Raw genomic sequence first — 23,998 nt, forward strand, 5'->3', positions numbered from 1 at the left:
AATTACTAAGAACTAAAAGGTAAAATGTTTGAGAAAAATTGCAGTAAGGATAAAAGACCAAATGATAGTTCTAGGATCAAGGTGCATGATTTATTTGCTCCTCAACTCGATCAATCAACTGCCCCTTAATTCTAAGTTAGTTGGATCACCTAAATGAGCCCTCTATATCATTTTCATTTTATTCAGGCTAATTTTCTTCCAAGTATAGATATTAGTAATTTGTTTAAGGTAGATCCTGAAAAAGGAAAACTTAATTGAGGCAGAAGGCTCTTATTAGTCAGAGTAATCAAAATAAAAAATTTAACCTCTCCAAGTTCCAGGTTTGTTAAAAGAAAATATTTATTCACTCATATTTTCTATTAAAAAATGGGTTGGATAATGGACTTTTTAAAAACGGGTCAAATATGGATATGAATCATACTATCCCCTTAGAAAATGGATAATCAATGGATAATAAATGGGTTTAACAGTTACATTTGTAAATCTTCAAATTAGGGGTTACTCAAGTTTGGGAGACTAGTAATTCTCCCAAAAGTGATCATATTCAAGAAGTTATATGTCTATATCCATATTATCCGCTAGTTAACCCTTTTTTATCCGTATTAAATATGGGTCGTGTCGGACAATTTGTCTGTTTTTGCATTACCCATTTTAGACCCGCCCATATTCGACGCGACCCCATTTGCCACCCCTTGAGGTATCTAAGGATACAGGGACCTGAAACTCCTTGAAAGGGTGTGGGAAATGATTTGGGAAGGGTAAACTGCATTGAAACAAGAACAACAATCTTGATTATCTACTTCTTAATAAATAAAATGCAGCAGTTCAGCGGGTAAAAATGAGATTGGTTACTCTATCAAGATGTTGATCCATGATTTCAAATAAATCTCATGGCCTTTATACCATTTTCACACCATTAGTTTTTTAGAGATCAATGAGAATTCTAATGGAATTCAAACCCAACACATAAAAAATGTACTTGATAATTTTATGCTATTGTAGTTTGATAATGATTTATTGTCTCAATGAGCATAAACTCTCACAGGTTTTGGCAGGCATTTGATCTGAAATTGACAAGGTTTCTTCAAAGTTTAGGCACAGAATGTCATGGCAAATAACTACACAGTTGGCTGCAAGATAGGCCTCCTACTTCACCAATTAATATTCATACAAGTACCAAGTGAGAGTTTATCAGGGAAGAGGCTCTTCATGTCGCGGTTGCAAAAGTCAGTTGAATAGATGATCAATACATAGTTTACCTCGCTACTTATGATCACATATGTTTAAATGTGGTCACAGTTATCCATATTATTGGCACAGTCTACCCACTCTTACTGCATCTTGAGGTGTCTGCTGCGGTCAGCTGTTTTTACTAAGCCTTATGCCATTTTTTCTCGTTAAATGGCAACTGAGTGCTTATGAGTGACTTCAAACTCCAAAACTCAAGTATTAAGTTTTCTTGCAGAGACAGAATCTTGGAGTTTTCGTGCGCGTTTAATAACAACCAGAGATCAACATACAACTAGGAAGAAAGAATACAGCCAGCTCCTTCTCGACTCCAAAAGACAGATTCGAGATTTTAAGTCAGTCACTGCTGCACCTATTACTCCTTCAGGAGGGGTGCTTTAAGATTTTTGGCCATACATACACAGTTCAAGTTAAATGCATTTGATGCAGACTAAATTATATGTGCTCCTGCTCGACTCAATTAGGCCTTAATATCATAATTAAGGGTCAAAAAGTAGATCCTCATTTGTCTGTCTCTCGTGATCATAAAGGCACTTTTGAGCCAATGGTACAGAGTTGATCCACCCTAACTGCATAGGAAAAAACAATCAGTTAATCAGAAGGTAGAAGCACAGTTTCTTTGTTGAGTCAGAATTCTAACAATATATCATGGCAGAATTTATCCACTCTCACTCGAAAGACCTCTGGCACTTAGCACAAACCAAAGAGTAAGGCATTTTAAGCCAGAAGCCCTTGAGGGAGAGTGAACAAAGACTGCCCTGTGTAGAATAACATAGTTTCTAAATCCAGTTGTGAAACAAGACACCTCTTGTCGGCTCTCCCCGTCCGAGCTTCTTTCCATGCATGCTTTCTACTTTAAATCATAGTATAAACATTACAGGAGAGAAGCCCTTGAGGGAGAGGCAACAATAAGTGCCCTGAAGAGTTCATTTATTGTATGAGCTGTGTGTGTTTTGATTGGCAAACTTAGTGATTTAAAAGAGTAGTAGAGCAGCCTATTTATAGGCAAGAAAAGATACAGAATGAAAAAAAGAAATTTGTGGGACCTTTGATATCTTGGCTCTTGATACGAGTGGCAAAACCAGATTCTTTTGATTCATAACAGAGCCCCATTAAAGTGGATTGTATATAATCTTTTTTCCTTAGAGATATAAGTCAACCCCCTTGTGATTAAAGAATATAAGCATCTCATCCTCTTCCATAATTTATCATATTTGACCTATTCCCTAACGAATAATTCTTGCTTCTGATAGTTTTTTATGTTCTTTATCTCAATAAGATAACGAAAAAGGAAGTTTATATCTGAAATTCTCAACACAATATTCGAATACTAGTACAATTATAGAGCTCAAGCACAAATACTGAATGGCGGCTTCACAACTTAATGGCATCACTTCCCTAGATGCAAGGGAATTCCCAGCCATGTGACATGAACTCATTATATGTACATAAGGATGTTGTAAGTATCCAATACACCTTCATCCTTATCCAAAAATCTTGTATTCGAGTCCTGAGAATGGCGAAACTCCTGGTAGAGAGTGCGCTTCCACCCTTTAATGGCCCCTACACAGCGCGCAAAACCAGATTACTCGGCCCAGTAGATTGGATACCGGATGGTTACACCAAAAAAAAAGTATCCAATTAGCGTATAGTTGAACATTTTCAATAACTCATAGCATGCCCTTTCAACATTTCCTGTAACTTTAACCAGCCATTACGCCGCGTCTCTTGCATTGGCCTATAACTGAAAGTTACTCATCCAATTTTAAATTGAACAGATAGTACCGGGAAGGTGGAATTAACTTTAAGAAAATAGGATCATAAAGATTCTTTTCTAGACAAAGTTGCATTACACAGAAAAGAGGATAATAAATATTGACGTGGATCACCTTATCTGCATGATTTTTGCGTTAGTCTATACACGCAACTTTTTTTAAAAAAAAATTGTACTATAATCACTGTTAAGGATCAAAGAAATGACAAAGTAAATGATCTTCTTTGTTTGGAACCCAAAAACAAAGCATGAGGTCCCCATATTCCCACAAACAACTAGGCTGCTAGGTTCCATGTTGAAAAATCGACCTAACATCTTCTAGACACATGTTAAGTGTGATAATAAAGAATGATCCAATCAGAGATATGGATTAGCTTTTTTTTATCAGAGTAATCTAATGGGTGGCAGACAATATTCATGATAAGACAATGGCTGTAACAGTTTGGACATTGTGGTGAAGCTGCTCAGGAATAATAGAGTAGAAACATTGGTAATGACAAATAACATTAGTAAGATACATTATCTGATTACATAATTGTTATCACAGAAATATAAGAAAGATATATCGAGTTTTATCTTTGTTTTCTGAATAAAGAGACTGGTGTAATTCTCGCATGATGAACGAGCAGCTCAATCTTATTTTCTTTAATCATGGTGTCCGAACCAGCCGGTGGATACAAAACCAATATGGAGAAGAGTACGGAATAAACAGTGCAGTACTGACTTTGTCATTCTTTTTGAACCCACTAAATCACTCTTAGGCTTGTATAATTGATAATTCAAGCATCCGTATCTTTGATATTGTCTTGAGTAGAAATCCACTAACACAATAATGATACAGGTGGCAGCTATACTTAGATTAGACTTGAGGATGGTGATCAAGGGAAGAGGACATTTTATTCTACAACCCTTTGCTCACACGAACAATCAAACACACAACATGACTTCAAAGAGCTAGCAAAAGAATATATGCCATAAATATTCTTTTTTTTACAAGCAAAATTTCTGTTGTTTCTAACATTGAATCTTTAATTAATGCCAGCCCCCTCTACCCTTCCTCACTTAAACACTAAACTTGGTTCACAGCACGACTCGCACTCATAATATGCGCCAACCACAAATCCCCCACTGTAATGTGATGTCCCTGACGGAGGGCGGGTCAAGCAGGACTGGCAGGCTTCTAGGTTGGCAGGGTGCATATGTTACCTTAGGCGAATCCCACATCGGAATGGGAGAGGAAAGTGAAGAGCTATATAAGGCATGATACAAGTTTACATGGTACGCGCGCTTTTGGGGCTCGAAGTGGCATAGCCCAAAAAGACAAATCCGTACGGGCCTAGGCCCGCAACGGCCAAATACGTGTCATGGGATTGGGTAGTGACAAGTAATACCTTTGTCATTGAACCAAAGCCCTGGGGGAAATATATGCCATCAATTCTTAAGGTCAAGTGAGCTAAGCAGGGGGTTTTCAAGACTAGCTAAATGCTCATATGTTTCAAACGACAACACACAAGATCATGAGTCATTAAGCCATGAAAACCATGTTGTATTATGTAAAGAAGCTACATTTTACAATCTGGCAAATAATCGGAAATATGAAAGCTTTAGTGCTTAAATTAGTACAGAACTACGAATTTACAAAGCCACTTCCAGCAGAAGCTTATAGGAGCTGTGTAATCTATAAGATATTTAACTTAACGACAACATTGAACCATACATCTAATGTAAGATGCTTAGCCAAGGCCTATTAAGAGAAAGCAATGTGCACGCAGGGTGTTAAAAGAGTGGAACAGCCTTTTACCCTGGGATTTAAACCTCGTGCACATGTAATAGGCTAATAGCAGAAGTTGTAAATTAAGATATTTTATCAATGTCTTTCATGCGTAAAATAATCTCCAAGCACAAGTTCATATTTGTCACCAGCGTTCCCTGGGGCGGCCATCTGGATAAACAGGGATCAGAATCTTTTCTTCCTTCTTCTTTGCACCATTAACTTGTTTAGTTGGTTTGCTATCTTCTAGATTAACAGTGCCTTCATCATCACTGAAGTCGGGAGGTATATCATCACCATCATCACTCCAGTCATCATCCAAATCTCCGTCGTCGTCGTCGTCGTCATCATCATCATCATCAAATCCGTCACTCCCTAAGTTATCAATGTCAGACCACTCTTCACCTTCATCAGCATCACTTCGATATTTGGACTCTGGTTTTCCTGCTTCATCAGAATCAGTTTGTGGAGTGCCTCTCCGGTTGAATCTCGTCACTGAAACAAGGGAGCGAAGCTTTTCCTTGATAAGCAATAACCTGTTCTTTTCTATCAAGTGTGAATCATGATAAGCTTCACGGAGAAAAACTGAATCCCGATCCCCTTTCAAAGAGACATAGAACATATCGGGATGCCTTATCAGCATGCCTCTCAGCTGTTGAGAGAATTTAAATTCTTCCCTAAAATGAGTAAGGTGATCAACGAGAGTCCTCTTCTCGACTGTGAGGCTCAGAAGTTCATGAACCACACCACATGCGTGTTTCTCTTTCTCCGGAGTACCAGGCCTTATTCCAGAGAAATCCTCATAAGGAGAAATGTAAGGAATGTCTCTAAACTGACTAATCCTTCTCATCTCACCCTTTGAAAGCTTAAGACCCTTAGGAAGCTTCACCCTATTGAACCTTGGTGGTCTATCGATGATCAAATTCTTCTCTTCCAGCTCTCTTTGCCTAGTCTCCTCTTCTGCAATCTGTGCAGCAGAAACAGCAAGCTCAGGGTCCCAATGAGTCAACTCCAATGCCGGCCCTCGTCCAGTTGAAACTACCTTGAAGTATTGTGGATATCGCCTACAGATTGTATCCTGAAATTCTAAAGGAAGCCCTAAATCAGTTTTCAGATGTCCAATCTTCTCCAACAGAATCCGCTTGTCCAAAGACATCATCAATAGTTTCCTCAACTTGACAACCAACAAATCCTCCATTTCATTCCTAATCTTCATTTCCTCCAAGTAAAGCCTCTCGGCCTCAGGAGTCATTTTGAACTTAAGTGAGTAAGCCCCTTCTTCCATAATTTCAAACACACCAGGAAATTTCTTCAATAAAGCAATAAATCTCCTTTTCTTCTCCAGACCCAATGCTCTTCTATACCTACCCAATTCGCGAAGCGACATAATTCTATCAGGCTGACTCACTAGAATCTTCCTAATCTTCATAACCAATTTCAACTTCTTGTCCCTTTGAATCACATTATCAAAAGGAAGCTCTTTCCTTCTCTTCACAGCACCAGCTGCTCTAATGGGAAAATTCGGCACCTGGGTTTTCCTTAAATTACATAAAGATTCATTCTTTTCTCTAAAAGATAAACTTTTGCCCAAAAATGGAGTCTTTTCTACCCGGGCTTTCCTTAAATTACACAAAGATACATTGTTATCTCCAAACGATACACTTTTGCCCAAAATTTGAGTCTTTCCTAAATGCTCTGCTGATATAGCCAGATGGGTCACTGGACAAAGTCTGGTTTTATGAAGAAAAGATGATTTATGGGAAAGGGAAAAAGGAAAAGCTCCATTTGAAGCAAAGGGTTTTGATGCTGTGGAAAGTAGAAACTTGGGTTCCATGAGGAGTCCCAATTCTTGGTGGAATTATAAAACGAACAGATTATAAAACATGAAAATTAAGATTTTAAGCAGAATTTAAATAGCAAAGATAACAATCACGTATGTTTTATTAAGCAGTGTGAGAGAAAAGAGAGAAGAAGAGGATACACTGACCTTCGGGTGGTTCGAGCAGAGCTATGGATGCTGGAGATGTTGATATGGTTAGGGTTTATCAGAAAGGGTAAAAACCCCGAGAAGTAGATAATATCTGTATCTTCTACGTGGAGTGGGACAATGTCACCTAATGTTGATTACTTTCTTTGGTTCCTGAACTAAATTATGTCAGGATTATAATGTAAAACTTGTATATTTTTCTCATAATTTAAGAATAGATCAATTTCATTTAATGGATCGATGTCTGAATTTATTGGCCATGTATTTTGCCAATATATATATATTGCCAATATAATATCCTAATATACAAGAGGGGTTGTAAAGAAAATAGTCTCTGTCTTTAATAGGGTTAAAATCTTCTTTTTAGATGGTATAGATGATATGATTGATGGTATGATAATATTAACAATAGCAGATGCAGTTGTTTTCTATATATATCTGAACAGATACTACTATTGTGTTGTAGGTATATAAAATGTACGGCCAAATCTACTATCGAATAAAATCCGGTTTCTATGTCTAATATAAATTCTTCTAAACTTTGGGTAAGGCTCCTAGCAAAATTTTCTGGATGGGTATAATTATTACGATTAATGGACATTAACAATTGTCACACCTCCTTTTTGCGCGCCCGCCCCGAAAGGTTAGATGCGCGGGTGGAGTTTTTCCAATTTAAGTGACAATATTCGAAATGGGATTATTTATTTAATTCAGAGTCGCCACTTGGGAAAGGTTTGGCTTTTGGTGTCCCAAGTCACCGGTTTATCTTGAATCCCAAATCGAGGAAATTTTCGACTTTTCCAAATGAAGTCTGCGAACCAGAAATTCTAAGTAAGGAATTCTGTTGACCCGAGGGAAGGTGTTAGGCACCCTCGAATCCCGTGGTTCTAGCACGGTCGCTTAAATTGTTATAATGGCTAAATATCTGATTTAAATACATATTATGACTTACGTGCTTTTATTAAGTTTAAACCGCTTTTATTATTATCATTTATTTTTATAGAATTGCAACGTCATGAAAATGCACCTCGAACCACGTCACAATCAATGCACCCGTGGTCGTCGACACATTTCGATTTCGTTGAGATTTGGATTTGGGTCACATCCATGTGCACCCGAATTTAAGAATATGATTTAATTAAGCCGCGCCTAAAGGGTCTAACGCGTTATGATTTCTGAGAAGGCCATGAGATTCACTAAACGGCCTAGCCCGAATTCTAAATATTATGATTAGTTGAAGGCCCCGCAATTTGCATTTTTTTTATTTGGCGAGGCTCGTCTCATTAAAATAAAGCCCACAATGACTACATTTCTTATTGTTTTCGTTTCCAGAAATAGAAGAAGGAAAGATGTATGCTAATTGAAATGTAAAAACCGGATCACTATCAATTTCTAATCACTTATAAAAATGAAAAGACGCCGTACCTTACGGAATATTTTTGGTTGAACAAAGAAGCTATATGGAGATGGATGAAATGCAATACGTAATTCGAACATTTCCTCGAATCGAGCTTAACTAGACTTATTTAAGCTAGGTTAAGGAAATTGAATGCTAGACATCGTTACCAATGGGGATTCGAACAGGTGCCCATATGTTGCCTAACGGTCTTGATAGATGGAAAGAAAATAACACAGAATATTATTGTGTAGGTGGAAATATTCTAATCTTATACATGTCATTATTTGATGGAAACCAGTTGAAAGTTCTATGCCAATTATCCACACCTTCTATATATTATACTATTACATCTTGTACTTAGCAAACAACTAGAAACTAAGATGCAAAAAGGTAAACTTGATTAAGTATTGTCTAGCTAATCTTTCACTACTGGATTACACTAAAACAATTTATACAACAGAGATCAATGTATCACAAGCAGTACAAAACAGACATCTGAATCTTCTTTAAGAACTCCTTTCATTTCGTGCTTTTGAACAGTTACAGTTAACACCAAAGTGGGATTTGAAATGTGTACCTGGAACAACACTGAATACTGAAATGCAAAGAAGAAGTGAAGCAGAAGGTCAGCAGCAGCAGGAAAACAAATAGCAGCAGCAACAGCAGGTAACCAGATAGAAAGCAGAATCCCAGTGCAAGATGCAGCTGGAACCAATGAAAGATGACAGGGTGTGGCAAGTTCCCAGTAATATGAATCAAAATTTAGGCAAAAAAAAAAACAGATCTGGGGATGCACTGATGCTACACACAACTAAAAATCTCAAACAGAACTTAGGAGAAATGATATGGAACAGGGAAATCCGGCCAGATGAGAATCAAGACAAAGAGGAAAAGATGCAGTTCCTCTTTCCTGTGTTATCTTCCCTATATCTATTCCTGTCTCTGTGTATATATCTGTATGTATTTCCACTCTCTCTTTCAAAAATTCCTCACAATGTTTGTCTTTTCTCTTCTCCAATCTCCAGGGTTCTCACACCTCTAATTCTGTATCTTTCCTTAGGTGTCTCTCAATGTTTCTGTATGCTTTTCTGTGTATCACTATCAACTCTCTCTTTCAAAGCTTCTCACAGTGTGTGTATTTTTCTTTTTTTCAGTTCTGATTCTCTCTATATTTTTTCCTTCTCCTAATTCTGTCCCTCCCTATATCTCTGTGTGTGTCCTTTTATCAGATGTCCCTCCTTTATAAGCCCCAACCTCAAACCTTTTACAGCCTGTTAGATTAATCAGACACCCCTCCCATGTGCCCATTACTTTTCAGTTTCCACTCAACTATTTAAGTATTAATCCCATGACATTCCCTTAGCAGGCTTTAACTTTTTACTTTATTATCAAAAAGCAAGTATGGGCAGTAAAATATATCTGACAGCATATACTGTCAGATTGTTTAAAACTTAAAAGCTTCGTAATGCAGAAAAACAGGCTGTGCACAAGGCACATGAGGTGCACCAATGCACATGCTGTGCACGAGTGCACATGCCTTCCAATTCAGGATTTAAACATAAACAATCCCTTTTTTACATTACTGATCAATTCAACAGCTATAAATGAACAAAATTGGTTCTTAATTGATTCAAAAATGTTTAACAGAAGCAAATCGATTTACTATGCTCAGACAGTTGAAAACTAATTGACGACTCATGTCGACTCGACTATATTAGCATTAACATACACAATCGTAGCCAAAAATCAGACATTCAGAAGTATGGGACACATGACTCAACTTATACTGATTAAAACAGAATTGTACTTTGAGGATTTAGTCAGTACAAATTCGGAATACCACCAATACACATGCCTTAACAGAATAGGAGGGGAGGGATTCAGACAAACACAGAGGTTCAAACAAAGTGGACAAACAAAAGTTGATAAAATTAAAACAAATATGAACAGTCTTTTAAAACAAATCACACGGACTAAAACAAATAAAGGAAAGAAAGCAGACTCACCTTAAACTTGAAAAGTTAAAAAGTTTGAACCCGGATTTGGACAGACCTTTCTTAAGGCTGAACGAACTTTAATCGAAGTGTTTCTCAGATGAGAAACACTTCGATTAAGGTCCATTAGACCTTAATCTCTTTGGCTCGGACTGGCATGGGCCAGCGATGAAGAACTACAAAGTTCTCAGAACTCAGATCTGGGATTCATGCTTCCCTGGTCAGATTCGGACCAAACCAAGTATGGTTCGGTCACGAGGGGGGTCTGGGGAGTATCTGGTGTGAAGCTGGGGTAAAACCGTGTAGATCGAGTTTGACTCGAATCTTCAAATGAAGATTCGAGGACCTGGGGGGTGATTCGAACCAAACGGCTAACAGGTCTATGTTCAGGGTGGTGAGGAGGTTCCATGGTGTTCAAGTGGAGGTCATCGGCGTTCAGGCCGCCGGGTTTTTGGTGAAGGTGTGCAGGGGCGGCTCTAGGGTTCGGGGGTTTGGGTGAAGACGATGAGGCTGGGGTATTGGATAGGGGGGTAGGGTAAGGATTTGGGCTTATATAGTTAGTGGGTGGGTTGATCTCAACCGTTAGATCAATCTAGATCTACGGTTTGGATCTGATGGTCTTAAGTGAAACGGTGTCGTTTCAAGTGTTGAGGGTTTGGGTTTGGTCCGGGTGTAAACGGGTCGGGTTTGTTGATGGGTTATGGGGATTGATCTTGGCCGTTGATCACTCTGAGATCAACGGCCCAGATCAGGCACGACTCAAACGACGTCGTTTGGACGTCCTGGGCATCAGGTGACCTGGGCCGGGCAGGCCTGGGTCTTGGGCTGTTTGTTTGGGCCAATTTTGTTAAAATTGGCCCAAGTCCGAAAGGGAACTTTTCTTTATTTTTTTTTATTATTTTTTTCTTCTTTTTTTCTTATTTATTTTAAAACAAAACTAAGCCAAAAATCAAATTAAAATTAAATACACACTCAAATACAATTATTTGCACACATACTAAAATATTTCAAAACAGGTAAGGTCAAACCAAATAAAATCACGGACGAAAATGCCTAATCACGATTTTCTATTTAACGACCGGGTTACGGTTTGAATTATGCAGGACACATATATTTTTTGAATTTTATTTTAATAAAGTAAATAAAAATGGGCCAAAGTCATAAATAAATCAACAAAGTGCCGCACAGAAATCCGAAATTGTACAGCGGGGCCAATTATATATTTTTTATTTCTTTTTGGAGCGATTGTCGTGTGAAGCAAAAATCACGTGCTCACAGCTGCCCCTCTTTGTTCGGAAACACGAAGGGTTTTCGTGCAAAGATCAAGTGAGCGTGTATGAGCGATTTTTGCCTATAGACCACTCCGTATGAAGCATTTTTTTTGAAAGATCTGACCGAATCTTGCTTCAAAGATTTCCTACATATCCTGGGCTAAACAGGAATCAGGTCAATGTAGTTCGAGAAGTTTTGGTAGCTGGGGCTACCATGGGACTGCAATGCTTGCCGCTACTGCTGCTGCTGTTGTCACTGCTACGTCACTGACCGCCTTATTACAACCAAGCGAAAATTGGAAACTGAACTAACTACTTTTATGCATGTCAACTGCTAGTTACAAGATTCCTATCTATGATTCTTTTACGACTTGATCTTGGGTCTTAGCTGATTCTGCTTGTAGACTCTGATCTGAATCTTGATGCTTGCGAGTTGTGGCGACTTGTTTTTTAATCTCCGGGATACCGAATAAAATGTGACCGGCAGAGGTCAGGACCTTAGTCAAATGTTGGAGTCGATTTGCTTTCCCTTTACTCTGATATCTCGGGATATCTCTTTTTTGTCTTTTTCTTCTTTGATTCCGAACTGGGATTCATCTCGTGGGTCATTTCGATTCATGTGGCTCGAGGTCAGACCTGCGGGAGAAAACAAACGAACGAAATTTTCTGCCCCAGTTTCACTAGGAAAATTTCGTTAATTATTCACTAGGTAGTTCATAAAATTGATGAAAGAGGATATGCATGCTCAGTTCAGGGTTGGAGCCCTAATATCGACTAGCTGGGGAAAGGTTCAGTGTAGGGTTTAAAACCCTAACGCCGAACAAAGGAAGAATTCAGTTTAGGGTTTAAAACCCTAATGCTGCCTAAAAGGAAAAAAGTTCAGTTTAGGGTTTAAAACCCTAATGCTGACTAAAAGGAAAATTCAGTTTAGGGTTTTAAAACCCTAATGCTGATTGGCTGGAAAAGCTCAGTTTAGAGTTTAGAACTCTAATGCTGGCTGAAAGAAAAAAGTTCAGTTTAGGGTTTAAAACCCTAATGCTGACTAAAGGAAAATTCAGTTCAGGGTTTAAAACCCTAATGCTGATTGCACGGAAAAAGCTCAGTTTAGAGTTTAAAACTCTAATGCTGGCTAAAAGGAAAAAGTTCAGTTTAGGGTTTAAAACCCTAATGCTGACTAAAGGAAAATTCAGTTTAGGGTTTAAAACCCTAATGCTGATTGGCTGGAAAAGCTCAGTTTAGAGTTTAGAACTCTAATGCTGGCTGAAAGGAAAAAGTTCAGTTTAGGGTTTAAAACCCTAATGCTGACTAAAGGAAAATTCAGTTCAGGGTTTAAAACCCTAATGCTGATTGCATGGAAAAGCTCAGTTTAGAGTTTAAAACTCTAATGCTGGCTGAAAGGAAAAAGTTCAGTTTAGGGTTTAAAACCCTAATGCTGACTAAAAGGAAAATTCAGTTTAGGGTTTAAAACCCCTAATGCTGATTGCATGGAAAAGCTCAGTTTAGAGTTTAAAACTCTAATGCTGGCTAAAAGGAAAAAGTTCAGTTTAGGGTTTAAAACCCTAATGCTGACTAAAGGAAAATTCAGTTCAGGGTTTAAAACCCTAATGCTGATTGCATGGAAAAGCTCAGTTTAGAGTTTAAAACTCTAATGCTGGCTAAAAGGAAAAAGTTCAGTTTAGGGTTTAAAACCCTAATGCTGACTAAAGGAAAATTCAGTTTAGGGTTTAAAACCCTAATGCTGATTGCATGGAAAAGCTCAGTTTAGAGTTTAAAACTCTAATGCTGGCTAAAAGGAAAAAGTTCAGTTTAGGGTTTAAAACCCTAATGCTGACTAAAGGAAAATTCAGTTCAGGGTTTAAAACCCTAATGCTGATTGCATGGAAAAAGCTCAGTTTAGAGTTTAAAACTCTAATGCTGGCTAAAAGGAAAAAGTTCAGTTTAGAGTTTAAAACCCTAATGCTGACTAAAGGAAAATTCAGTTTAGGGTTTAAAACCCTAATGCTGATTGCATGGAAAAGCTCAGTTTAGAGTTTAAAACTCTAATGCTGGCTAAAAGGAAAAAGTTCAGTTTAGGGTTTAAAACCCTAATGCTGACTAAAGGAAAATTCAGTTCAGGGTTTAAAACCCTAATGCTGATTGCATGGAAAAGCTCAGTTTAGAGTTTAAAACTCTAATGCTGGCTGAAAGGAAAAAGTTCAGTTTAGGGTTTAAAACCCTAATGCTGACTAAAAGGAAAATTCAGTTTAGGGTTTAAAACCCCAATGCTGATTGCATGGAAAAGCTCAGTGTAGAGTTTAAAACTCTAATGCTGGCTGAAAGGAAAAAGTTCAGTTTAGGGTTTAAAACCCTAATGCTGACTAAAAGGAAAATTCAGTTTAGGGTTTAAAACCCTAATGCTGATTAAAAGGAAAATTCAGTTTAGGGTTTAAAACCCTAATGCTGATTGCATGGAAAAGCTCAGTGTAGAGTTTAAAACTCTAATGCTGGCTGAAAGGAAAAAGTTCAGTTTAGGGTTTAAAACCCTAATGCTGACTAAAAGGAAAATTCAGTTTAGGGTTTAAAACCCTAATGCTGATTAAAAGGAAAATTCAGTTTAGGGTTTAAAACCCTAATGCTGATTGGCTAGGGGCAAAGTTCGAGAATACTAAACGACCTCTTTTTTTTGAATTTTTTTTTGTTTTAGTAGAGGATACAAGGGAGTTTCGTGGAAACTTACCTTTCGAGTGAATTCCTTATTGCCAAAATATTTCTTGTACCCATGTACCTTCTTCTTGGGCGACACCTGCTCTTTGCACGGTTGTCTTGGATTACACCTGTTTCAACTTTTCAGACAAAGGACAATTGTTAGTTCGGAAATGACGGTCGGTTTGGTGACCTCGATCGTTCCCGGTTGCTTTGTTGCGTCTTCATTTCTGTTGTGAAGTCCCGCCATTGATTTGATTCATATGCCGAAACCCTTTAGACCGCTCAGGCTTGTATTTCCAGATTCTGTGATGATTTGCCTCGTAAGATTCTGTGTCCCGTTTTGCTTGGGGGTTCTCAACGGGGATTTTACTGGAGGTATTTTGTGGGGATTTGTACAAAGGGAAGCTCTGTGGGGAATATTTACAAAGTGGATTCTTTGTGTGGATTTTTGTACAATGGGCATGCTGGGGATTTATTTCAAAGTGGGATTTCCAGGATTTGTTGGGGCAAGCCTGTTGGGGATGTCTACAAAAGAACTCGCTGGGATGTGCTGGGGAGATTCCATTTTTCTTTTTCTCTTTTTTTTATAATTTTATAATTTGGGGAGATTCTGTGGGAGATTGTACAAGACTCTGTTGGGATTTGTACAGGGGGAGACTCTGTGGGGATTTGTCCGAAGGTGGACTTGCTGGGGAAGATTTCAAGATTTCTCTCTTTTCCTTTACTCCGGAACACCATCAAACGTCATGATTCATCATGCTTGGGTAATCATATCAACGAGATGAGGTGCTTTCCATCATGAGACGGGATTCCGTGAAAACAAACCATGCCACCTACTCTTTCCGGTGTGTTCTGAACTCGGGGTAAAAATGCAAAAGGGATTCGAAAAGAAACAAAGCAGGGGAAAACAAATCAGAAAAGGAATACCCTTTTCGGGGTGAGAAAGACTTATCTGAGGAAGATAACGCTGGCTTTAAATGACATGACATGCTCTTTGGACTGGACGTCCGACCTTCCATGAACTTGCGTTTTCCTGAACCAGAACAGATCTGTGATTCCAAAACCGGTGGAACTTCGCCGAGACCTTCTTGGAGTGGCGTCATTCCTTTTCGGCCGACAGCGCCCTTTGCGGGTTTTCACTGGCTGACCTCTCTCATTTCTCTTCCTGTCATCGCTTGATAGCACTCTTTGCGAGTTCTTACTAAACAAGCTCTCTCATTTTGGTTTCTCTTCTCCCGTCGCCTCGTGGTGCCCGAAGGTTTTCACCGCCGAGACTCTCTCATTTTATTTCTCTCAACTCAGGGTGTGCCGGTTTCCATTTGTGATGCTTATTGGTTTCCCACTATCTTTGGTAATTGATTTGAAGGCTTGTACTTGGTAAAGAGAGGTAGCTGATACTAAACTTCTCAAGTGTCCGACATGCCCCGGTTTTCAATTTCAGGGTGAATGGGATTTTGTTGGTGGTGTGACTGAACCTCAGGGAGAGGCTGCCTACGTATCCTTTCGGAATCAAGTCAAACGTAGTTCAGGCCTCAATCAATTTTTTTTTTTTTTTTTTTTTTTTAACGGCTCAAAAGGTGGTAGCGAGAATTGGGTAGTGTTTGGGGAGTAGTGGGGAATAAACACCTTCGCCCTTTTCAACGTGTCAGGACCACTTGGAGTATGATCTAGACGTAGTACCTCTTGACTGCATCTGCATTCACCGCTGTGTCAGGGTCATTTCCTTCGATATCACCTAAATACAATGCTCCTCTTGGCAATATTTTCCTTACGATGTATGGGCCTTTCCAATTTGGGGCAAACTTTCCTTTTGCTTCTTCATGATGCGGCAGAATACGCCTCAGTACCAATTGTCCTACTTCGAAATTCCGGGGGCGGACTTTCTTGTTGTAGGCGCGGGCCATCCTTCGCTGGTATAACTGTCCATGACAAACTGCGGCCATCCGCTTTTCATCAATCAACGTCAATTGCTCCAGTCGAGTCTTAACCCACTCGCTGTCCTCGATTTCTGCTTCGACAATGATTCGAAGTGAAGGAATCTCTACCTCTGCCGGTATTACGGCCTCGGTTCCATAAACCAAAAGATAAGGAGTCGCTCCCACCGATGTGCGCACCGTAGTGCGATACCCCAATAACGCAAAAGGTAACTGCTCATGCCACTGTCGGGAACTTTGTATTGTTTTCCTCAAAATCTTCTTGATGTTTTTATTTGCAGCTTCTACAGCACCATTGGCTTTTGGCCGATAAGGAGTGGAATTCCTGTGTGTTATCTTGAATTGCTCGCACACATCTCCCATCAAGTGACTGTTCAAGTTTGCTGCATTATCTGTAATGATAGTCGCAGGAATACCGAAGCGACAGATAAGATTTGAGTGTACAAAATCCACTACAGCTTTCTTGGTGACCGACTTGAGAGTGACAGCCTCTACCCACTTTGTGAAGTAATCGATGGCAACCAGTATAAACCTGTGTCCATTCGAAGCCTTTGGTTCAATTGGTCCAATGACGTCCATGCCCCAAGCGACAAATGGCCAAGGTGCGGACATGGGATGCAGTTCTGTGGGAGGTGCATGAATCAAATTACCGTGCACCTGACACTGATGACACTTCCGGACAAAGCTAAAGCAATCCTTTTCCATGGTCATCCAGTAATAACCTGCTCTAAGGATCTTCTTCGCTAAGACATACCCGTTCATGTGAGGTCCACACACACCTGCGTGTACTTCGTGCATGATCTTTCTCGCTTCCTCGATATCGACACATCTTAAGAGATTGAGGTCCGGAGTCCTCTTATATAACAATTCACTGCTCAAAAAGAAACCACTTGCATGTCGCCTAATGGTCCTCTTTTGATCTCCAGTTGCATGCTCGGGGTATTCTTGTGTCTTCAAGAATTTCTTGATGTCATGGTACCAAGGCTGCGTATTTGATCCCGCCTCGATTACACTGCAGTAACCGTGTCTTTCCTTGATTTGGATTTCCAAAGGATCGACGTGGGCGTTGCCCGGGTAGGGTAGCATAGAAGCCAGAGTAGCAAGTGCATCTGCCAGTTCATTGTGAAACCTCGGAATATACCTGAATTCTATTGAGTTAAAGCGCTTGCTGAGGTCCTCCACATGTTGTCGGTATGGGATAAGTTTGACATCCCGAGTTTCCCATTCGCCTTGAACTTGCCGGATGATCAGGTCAGAGTCTCCCATAATCAGTAAGTCTTTGACATCCTGATCGATTGCCATATGTATGCCCATAATGCAGGCTTCATATTCAGCTGTATTATTTGTGCAGAAGAAACGAAGTCTAGCTGTGGCGGGATAATGCTGACCGGCAGGTGAGATCAAAATTGCCCCGATCCCTATACCCTTGGCATTCACGGCTCCGTCAAAGAACATCTTCCAAACATGAGCTTCCTCCGAGATCGCTTCTACGGTGTTTACCTCTTCATCTGGAAAATAGGTATCCAATGGCTGGTATTCCTCATCGACCGGGTTTTCGGCCAAATGATCTGCTAACGCCTGGGCTTTCATTGCCGTGCGAGTGATATAAACTATGTCGAACTCCGTAAGCAAGATTTGCCATTTAGCCAGTCTCCCAGTAGGCATTGGTTTCTGAAATATATATTTCAAGGGATCCAACCTGCTTATGAGGAATGTAGTGTGGGCTTGGAGATAATGCCTCAGCTTTTGAGCAACCCATGTGAGAGCGCAGCATGTCTTCTCCAACAGAGTGTATTTGGCCTCGTAGCTGGTGAATTTCTTGCTCAGGTAGTAGATCGCCTGTTCCCTTTTCCCGGTCACGTCGTGTTGCCCCAGGACGCAGCCAAAGGAGTTCTCCAAGACTGTCAGATACAAGAAAAGTGGCCTCCCTGGTTCGGGAGGGACCAAGACTGGGGGATTCGAAAGGTACTCTTTGATTTTGTCAAAGGCTTCTTGACACTCCGTTGTCCATTTAATCGCCGCATCTTTTCTTAACAACTTGAATATGGGTTCACACGTGCTCGTCAGCTGGGCAATAAACCGACTGATGTAGTTCAGCCTGCCCAAAAGACTCATCACGTCTTTCTTCGTTCTTGGGGGAGGTAGATCTTTGATAGATTTTATCTTAGTCGGATCTAGCTCGATACCTCTCCTGCTTACGATGAAACCCAAAAGTTTACCTGACGGAACTCCGAAAGCGCATTTTGCTGGATTTAGCTTCAAGTCATACTTCCTTAGTCTCTCGAAGAATTTCCTCAAGTCTTGGATGTGATTATCCTGTGTCCTGGACTTGACTATTACATCGTCCACGTACACCTCTATTTCCTGATGCATCATGTCATGGAAAATGGCGGTCATGGCCCTCATGTAAGTAGCCCCAGCATTCTTTAAACCAAACGGCATGACCCGATAACAGTAGGTGCCCCAAGGCGTGGTGAAGGCAGTTTTCTCGGCATCCTCTTCATCCATCAATACCTGATGATACCCAGCGTAACAATCTACGAAAGACTGTATCTCGTGCTTGGCGCAATTATCAACGAGGATGTGGATGTTGGGCAGCGGGAAATTATCTTTAGGACTTGCTCTGTTCAGATCTCGGTAATCTACACATACTCGAGTTTTCCCGTCCTTTTTCGGTACTGGAACCACATTCGCCAACCATGTTGTATATTGGACTACCCGGATCACTCCTGTTTTCAGTTGCTTGGTGATCTCCTCTTTAATTTTGTCACTGACCTCGGTTTTGAACTTTCGTTGCTTTTGTTGAACCGGAGGACAATCAGGATGAATCGGCAATTTGTGAACCACTAGATCGACACCTAGTCCCGGCATGTCATCATATGACCAAGCAAACACGTCTTTAAATTCAAGAAGAAGTTGAATTATCGCCTCTCGCGTTTTCTTGTCCGTGTGAATGCTTATCTTGGTCTCCCGGATTTCTTCCGGGGTTCCTAAATTTACCGGTTCAGTGTCATTCAGATTCGGCTTAGGTTTATTCTCGAAATATTCCAACTCTCGGTTTATCTCCCTAAAAGCCTCTTCCGCATCATATTCTGGTTCTGGATTCATTAATTCGCAGTTAAATAGCTCATTGTGACCTGGGCGTGAAGTCCGCAAGCATGTCATATTTAAAGCCGCATTATTAGGACTGAAAAGGAAGATAAGAGGAAAAGTAATAAAATCAGGACGAAAGAAAGAATAGGAAAGCAATGATGATTTTTTTTTTTATTTTCTTTTGAAAATTGGAAGACAACAACGTTTACAACTAGGAATTCGGAATAACAAATGAAAAGAAGAAAACGTTCAAGTTATGTCCCGGAGATAACTTGTGATACAGGAAAGGTGGCAGGACAGGTCTACCCGGACTTCCGTCTAGTTGGGAATGGCGTGATCTCCCAGTTTTGGAGCTTGGCGTTTGGCCCCATGTATATCATCTCAGCAGTGCTCGTGCCTTCGCCTGGTTGAACCATGTGGACCTCGTAGAGCATTTCCCTCATTGCCCCACATATTTCCTCGATTTCCTCAACTGTGAAGACCTCATCTTCTTCTTCTTCAGTGTACCCTGGCCTGACAAAAGTCGCATGTAAATCCGGCAGTGGTTGAGGCAACTTCCAGCCCTCATTTCTCCTTTTCTTTGCCCATTTTTCGTCTGCTGGAGTAGGTTTGAAACCTAGTCCAAAAGGTTTCTTGATGACTGGTAAAGTAATGGGTTCCGTCGTTCCCTGAAGATTTCGTCCAAGCCCCTTCCCTGGCCTAAATCCGTGTCGGATCATCTCTTTGGCCACCATAACCGAAGCGTTAGACAAGAAAGGCTGGGGGCAAGGTACTCCCTCTTCGTGCTGCTCTGCCAATACCACCTCGAAAGCTTGATAGACCGTATGCTCACTCCCTTCTCTTGGTTCAAGATACGGGATAGATGGGTCCCGATAAATGGCATGTTCATCTTCTCCATGGACCACGATCTCTTGGTCTTCATACTCGAACTTCACCATCTGGTGAAGAGTAGAAGGCACGGCTCCTGCCGCATGGATCCAAGGCCTGCCAAGGAGGAAATTGTATGATGTGTCCATGTCTATCACTTGGAAAGTGACTCGAGATTCGACTGGTCCTATGACCAGCAACAGGTCTATTTCTCCCATGGTGTCTCTCTTGATACCATCGAAAGCTCTCACGCAGACGTTGTTGGGTCGGATTCTTCCGGTCTCAATTTCCATTCTTTGCAGCGTGGAGAGCGGGCAGATGTCGACACCTGATCCCCCATCCAGCATCACCCGCTTGACATAGTAGTCCTCACATTTGACTGTCAAATGCAATGCCTTGTTGTGTGCTGCTCCTTCCGGGGGTAGATCGTTCTTGCTGAAGGAGATTTGGTTGACGGCGAAGAATCGTTCTGTCATCCGCTCTAGTTGCTCCACCGAGGTTTCGACCGGTACGTATGCTTCATTCAGGGTTTTCAGCAGGATCTTTTGATGCTCGGTTGATCTCATTAATAGTGACAGCATGGACACTTGCTCAGGGTGCTTGCGCAGCTGGTCTATCACTTCGTAGTCCGGCATCTTCATCTGCTTGAAGAACACTTCCGCTTCTTCAACACTCACAGGCTCCTTTGGAGGGAAGCGCCTTTGTGTGGCGTTGTTCAGTTCTTGGGTATTTGAGTACCCTCCAACGAAAGTATTTTCTGGAAGTTCTTCCCTGACCTCCTTACCTTTATACGTTACCAAAGTCTTTTGATAATTCCACGGCACTGTGGACGGGTTGGTCATTGGCTTTTGTGGCACGCGTCCGATAACCACTGGCTCATTCAGCCGAGGTGGTTGAATCGTCCCCCGGACCACATAGGCCCCTTTTGGCACGTACATAGGTTTTGCCTTTTTGATCCCGAAGTTCTGCGTCTTCTTGGCTTGACCTCGTGGTATGTAAAGAACTCCACCCTTTGCTGGTACTACTTTCTTCTCCACCTTCTTTTCGGGCTTGCTTTCTGCAGCCTTGGCCTCCTCCCCCCTTTCTGATTTCTGGTCTGTTTCAGGCCTCCTCGCTGTGTCGACAATGGCAATTATGGCTTTCAAGGCAGGGTCGAACTCTTTGTCTTCACAAATCATGCCGATCAGCGGCCCATTATTGTGAGCGGGCAATGGATTGTTAGTTACATTTGGGATCTCTTCGTCCCTTAGCACTATCTTCCCCTGCTCTATCAAATTTTCGACCACTCTTTTCAATGACCAGCAGTCGTTTGTATCATGTCCTTCGGCCCCTGAATGATAGGCGCATCTGACTCCGGCTTTGTAAGAAGGAGATGTCGGGTTTTGCCTCGTTTGGGGAATTGGTTGCAAGAAACCCAACTGGACTAGCTTAGGGAACAATGTGGAGTATTGTTCACCGATGGGCGTAAAAGTCCGCCGTCGAGGTGGCTCCTGGGGGCGGTAGTTATTCTGCGGGGGTTGTGGGTTATAGTGGTTGCGGTAAGGAAGCTGATTTCTGGGAGGTGGAACTGGGCCTCGGTTGGCTTGTTGTGGTGAATGGTTATAAGGCTGGGCATTCATGACCATATAAGGTTGATGAGCATATGCCACATTTGAGTGGGGGTAGTAGTGTTGTGGGGCCCTTTCCGAAAAATGGGGCCTGGGATGACGATACTCCCTTGCTTCAGAGGCTGCCATAGCCGTTTCTTCCTTCTTCTTCCCCCTTGTCGTCCCTCCAGACCCGCTTTGGACGGCCTGGGAGGTTGCCCTTATGGCTGCTTGACTCAATATCCGACCCGTTTTCAGCCCATTCTCTACCATCTCTCCTATCTTGATTGCTTCCGCGAATGGCTTACCCATGGCTGACATCATGTTTTGGAAATAGTCAGACTCTTGAGCCTGGAGAAAGGTAGTGACCATTTCCACTTCATCCATGGGAGGCTTCACTCTCGACGCCTGTTCACGCCACTTAATAGCATACTCTCTAAAGCTTTCCGAAGGCTTCTTCTTCAGATTCGACAGAGAGTTTCGGTCTGGCGCAATGTCGATGTTATACTGGAATTGCTTTACAAAATCTCTGGCGAGATCATCCCATATATGCCATCGGGACATTTCCTGATCCATATACCATTCCGAAGCTATCCCTACTAAGCTTTCCCCAAAATACGCCATTAGCAGTTCTTCCTTTCCGCCGGCTCCCCGCAATTGGTTGCAGTATTTCTTAAGATGTGCAATGGGGTCACCGTGCCCATCGTATTTCTCGAACTTGGGGGTCTTGAAACCCGTCGGCAGGTGCACGTGAGGGAACATGCACAGGTCGGTGTAAGAGACGCTCTTTTGCCCGCTCAAACCTTGCATATTCTTCAAACTTTGTTCAAGGCTTCTCATTCTCTTAGCAATCTCATTTTGTTCTGCAATCCTGGGGTTCTGATCCTGTCCCGGTGCGAGTTCGCACTGAGGCGGTAGAGGATTATTGTTGGTAGCGAACCTGGTTGGTTCCATTGAGAACGATGGTGCTTGGAATGTAAAAGAGGATGAGTCAAAGCTTGGCTTGTATGTGGCAGGCTGTGCCGTAGCTGGGCAAGGCGATGCAGTAAAGATATTCATGCTTGCATCGGTGGCCGACATTCGGGGATGAGGCTCAGAAGGTGATCCGGCGGAGAAAACGGAGTTGGCTGGGTACCCGAATGGGGTAGCAGGGTAATTTATGGGGACATTAGAAGTCCCACCTGACCTGGAGAATAATTCAGGGAATCCGGGGACGACACTTGGCGGCTCTTTCCCATTGTTCCAATCATCCAGCATTTCCAACATGCGGAGCCGTAGGATTCTATTTTCTTCTGCAGTTGCGGATTCAGGCGTGAGGACGGCTGAGATTGAGCTCTCCTCAGAGACGGGGACTGTTTGCAATGGAATTTCCGAAGACATTTCCACACTTCCTTTTGACCTGGTGAAGTAGGTGTGAGTACTGTTTCTGGTCCTAACAATAGGTAGTTGAACACCTCTCCTTGACCTCGTGAAGTATGAGTGCGAGGCCAGACTTTCACCAAACCAACCGTCTTTTCAAAAACCCTGGAAACATGCTCAATGACAAGCGCACGGTTAATTTGCAGCAAATAACAGATAGTTAATCTCACGTTGGGCATGATGCACCTATACAGTTAAGTGGATTACTATATGTCTGCTACGAGAGCATGCGTCATTCCGGTATTTTCCTCTTATTTCCCCCCTTTTTTTCTTTTATTTTATTTTCATTTATTTTTCTTTTATATTTTTTTTTGTAGCAAAATAAAATGCGATCGGATCCGATGAGGATTGCCTACGTATCACGATACTCACGTGAATCAGATCATTACGTAGTTCGAAAACACAAATGAGCGTGAAAGAAGCAAACTCTTTATTATTGAAGTAGTCTATTACAAACTACATTTTGCAAAAGAAAAAGCAAACTTTGGAAATAAACCTAGACTCAAAAATAGACTAAAAATCACCCTGATGAAAAAAACAGGCAGAAGATGCTAAGATACAGATTTGACCTATGAATGCATTATGGTTTTAAAAATTGGTTTCCGCGGGGCATCGTTCGGCCTCGCCGCGGTCCTAGGCGTGAGATCCCTCTCAAGTTGCTCTAGCTCGTGCATAGTCTGCTTGACATAACCCATTACTGCCGAGAGGACGGTAGCGCTGGACATGTTCTCACATCGTAGGCATCGTCTGGTGATGGCATGGGCAATGGCCTTGATCCTATCTCTGGTTTGCTTCTTCTCTACGAGCAGGCGTTTTGTCTGATCGCTGCATATCTTGAAAACTTGAGCATCTTGTACATGCTGATGCTTCAGTCGTCGTACTTCCAACTTCATCTGGGCTATTGAGTCATACCAGTATCTGCTCTCAATTTGGAAATCCTTGGCCTGATTAGCTGCCTTGATCTCAAGTG

General features: G+C 41.5%; 1 protein-coding gene and 1 long non-coding RNA gene across 2 annotated transcripts; both read right to left on the bottom strand.

Moving 5' to 3' along the window:
• Positions 1-974: 974 nt before the first annotated feature.
• Positions 975-6,962, bottom strand: LOC104210005 (uncharacterized). The gene is made up of 2 exons (XR_706754.2): positions 6,781-6,962; positions 975-1,817 (listed from the first exon to the last, which is right to left on the bottom strand). It is a non-coding gene; the product is annotated as an uncharacterized lncRNA (long non-coding RNA).
• LOC104210004 (protein WHAT'S THIS FACTOR 1 homolog, chloroplastic) lies at positions 4,548-6,787 on the bottom strand. Its single transcript, XM_009758794.2, has one exon. The coding sequence runs from the start codon at positions 6,625-6,627 to the stop codon at positions 4,939-4,941; it is 1,689 nt and encodes a 562-aa protein (XP_009757096.1). The 5' UTR covers positions 6,628-6,787; the 3' UTR covers positions 4,548-4,938.
• Positions 6,963-23,998: the final 17,036 nt, after the last annotated feature.

This window comes from Nicotiana sylvestris, chromosome 1 (genome assembly GCF_000393655.2).
Source record: "Nicotiana sylvestris chromosome 1, ASM39365v2, whole genome shotgun sequence".
NCBI classification, from domain to species: Eukaryota; Viridiplantae; Streptophyta; class Magnoliopsida; order Solanales; family Solanaceae; genus Nicotiana; species Nicotiana sylvestris.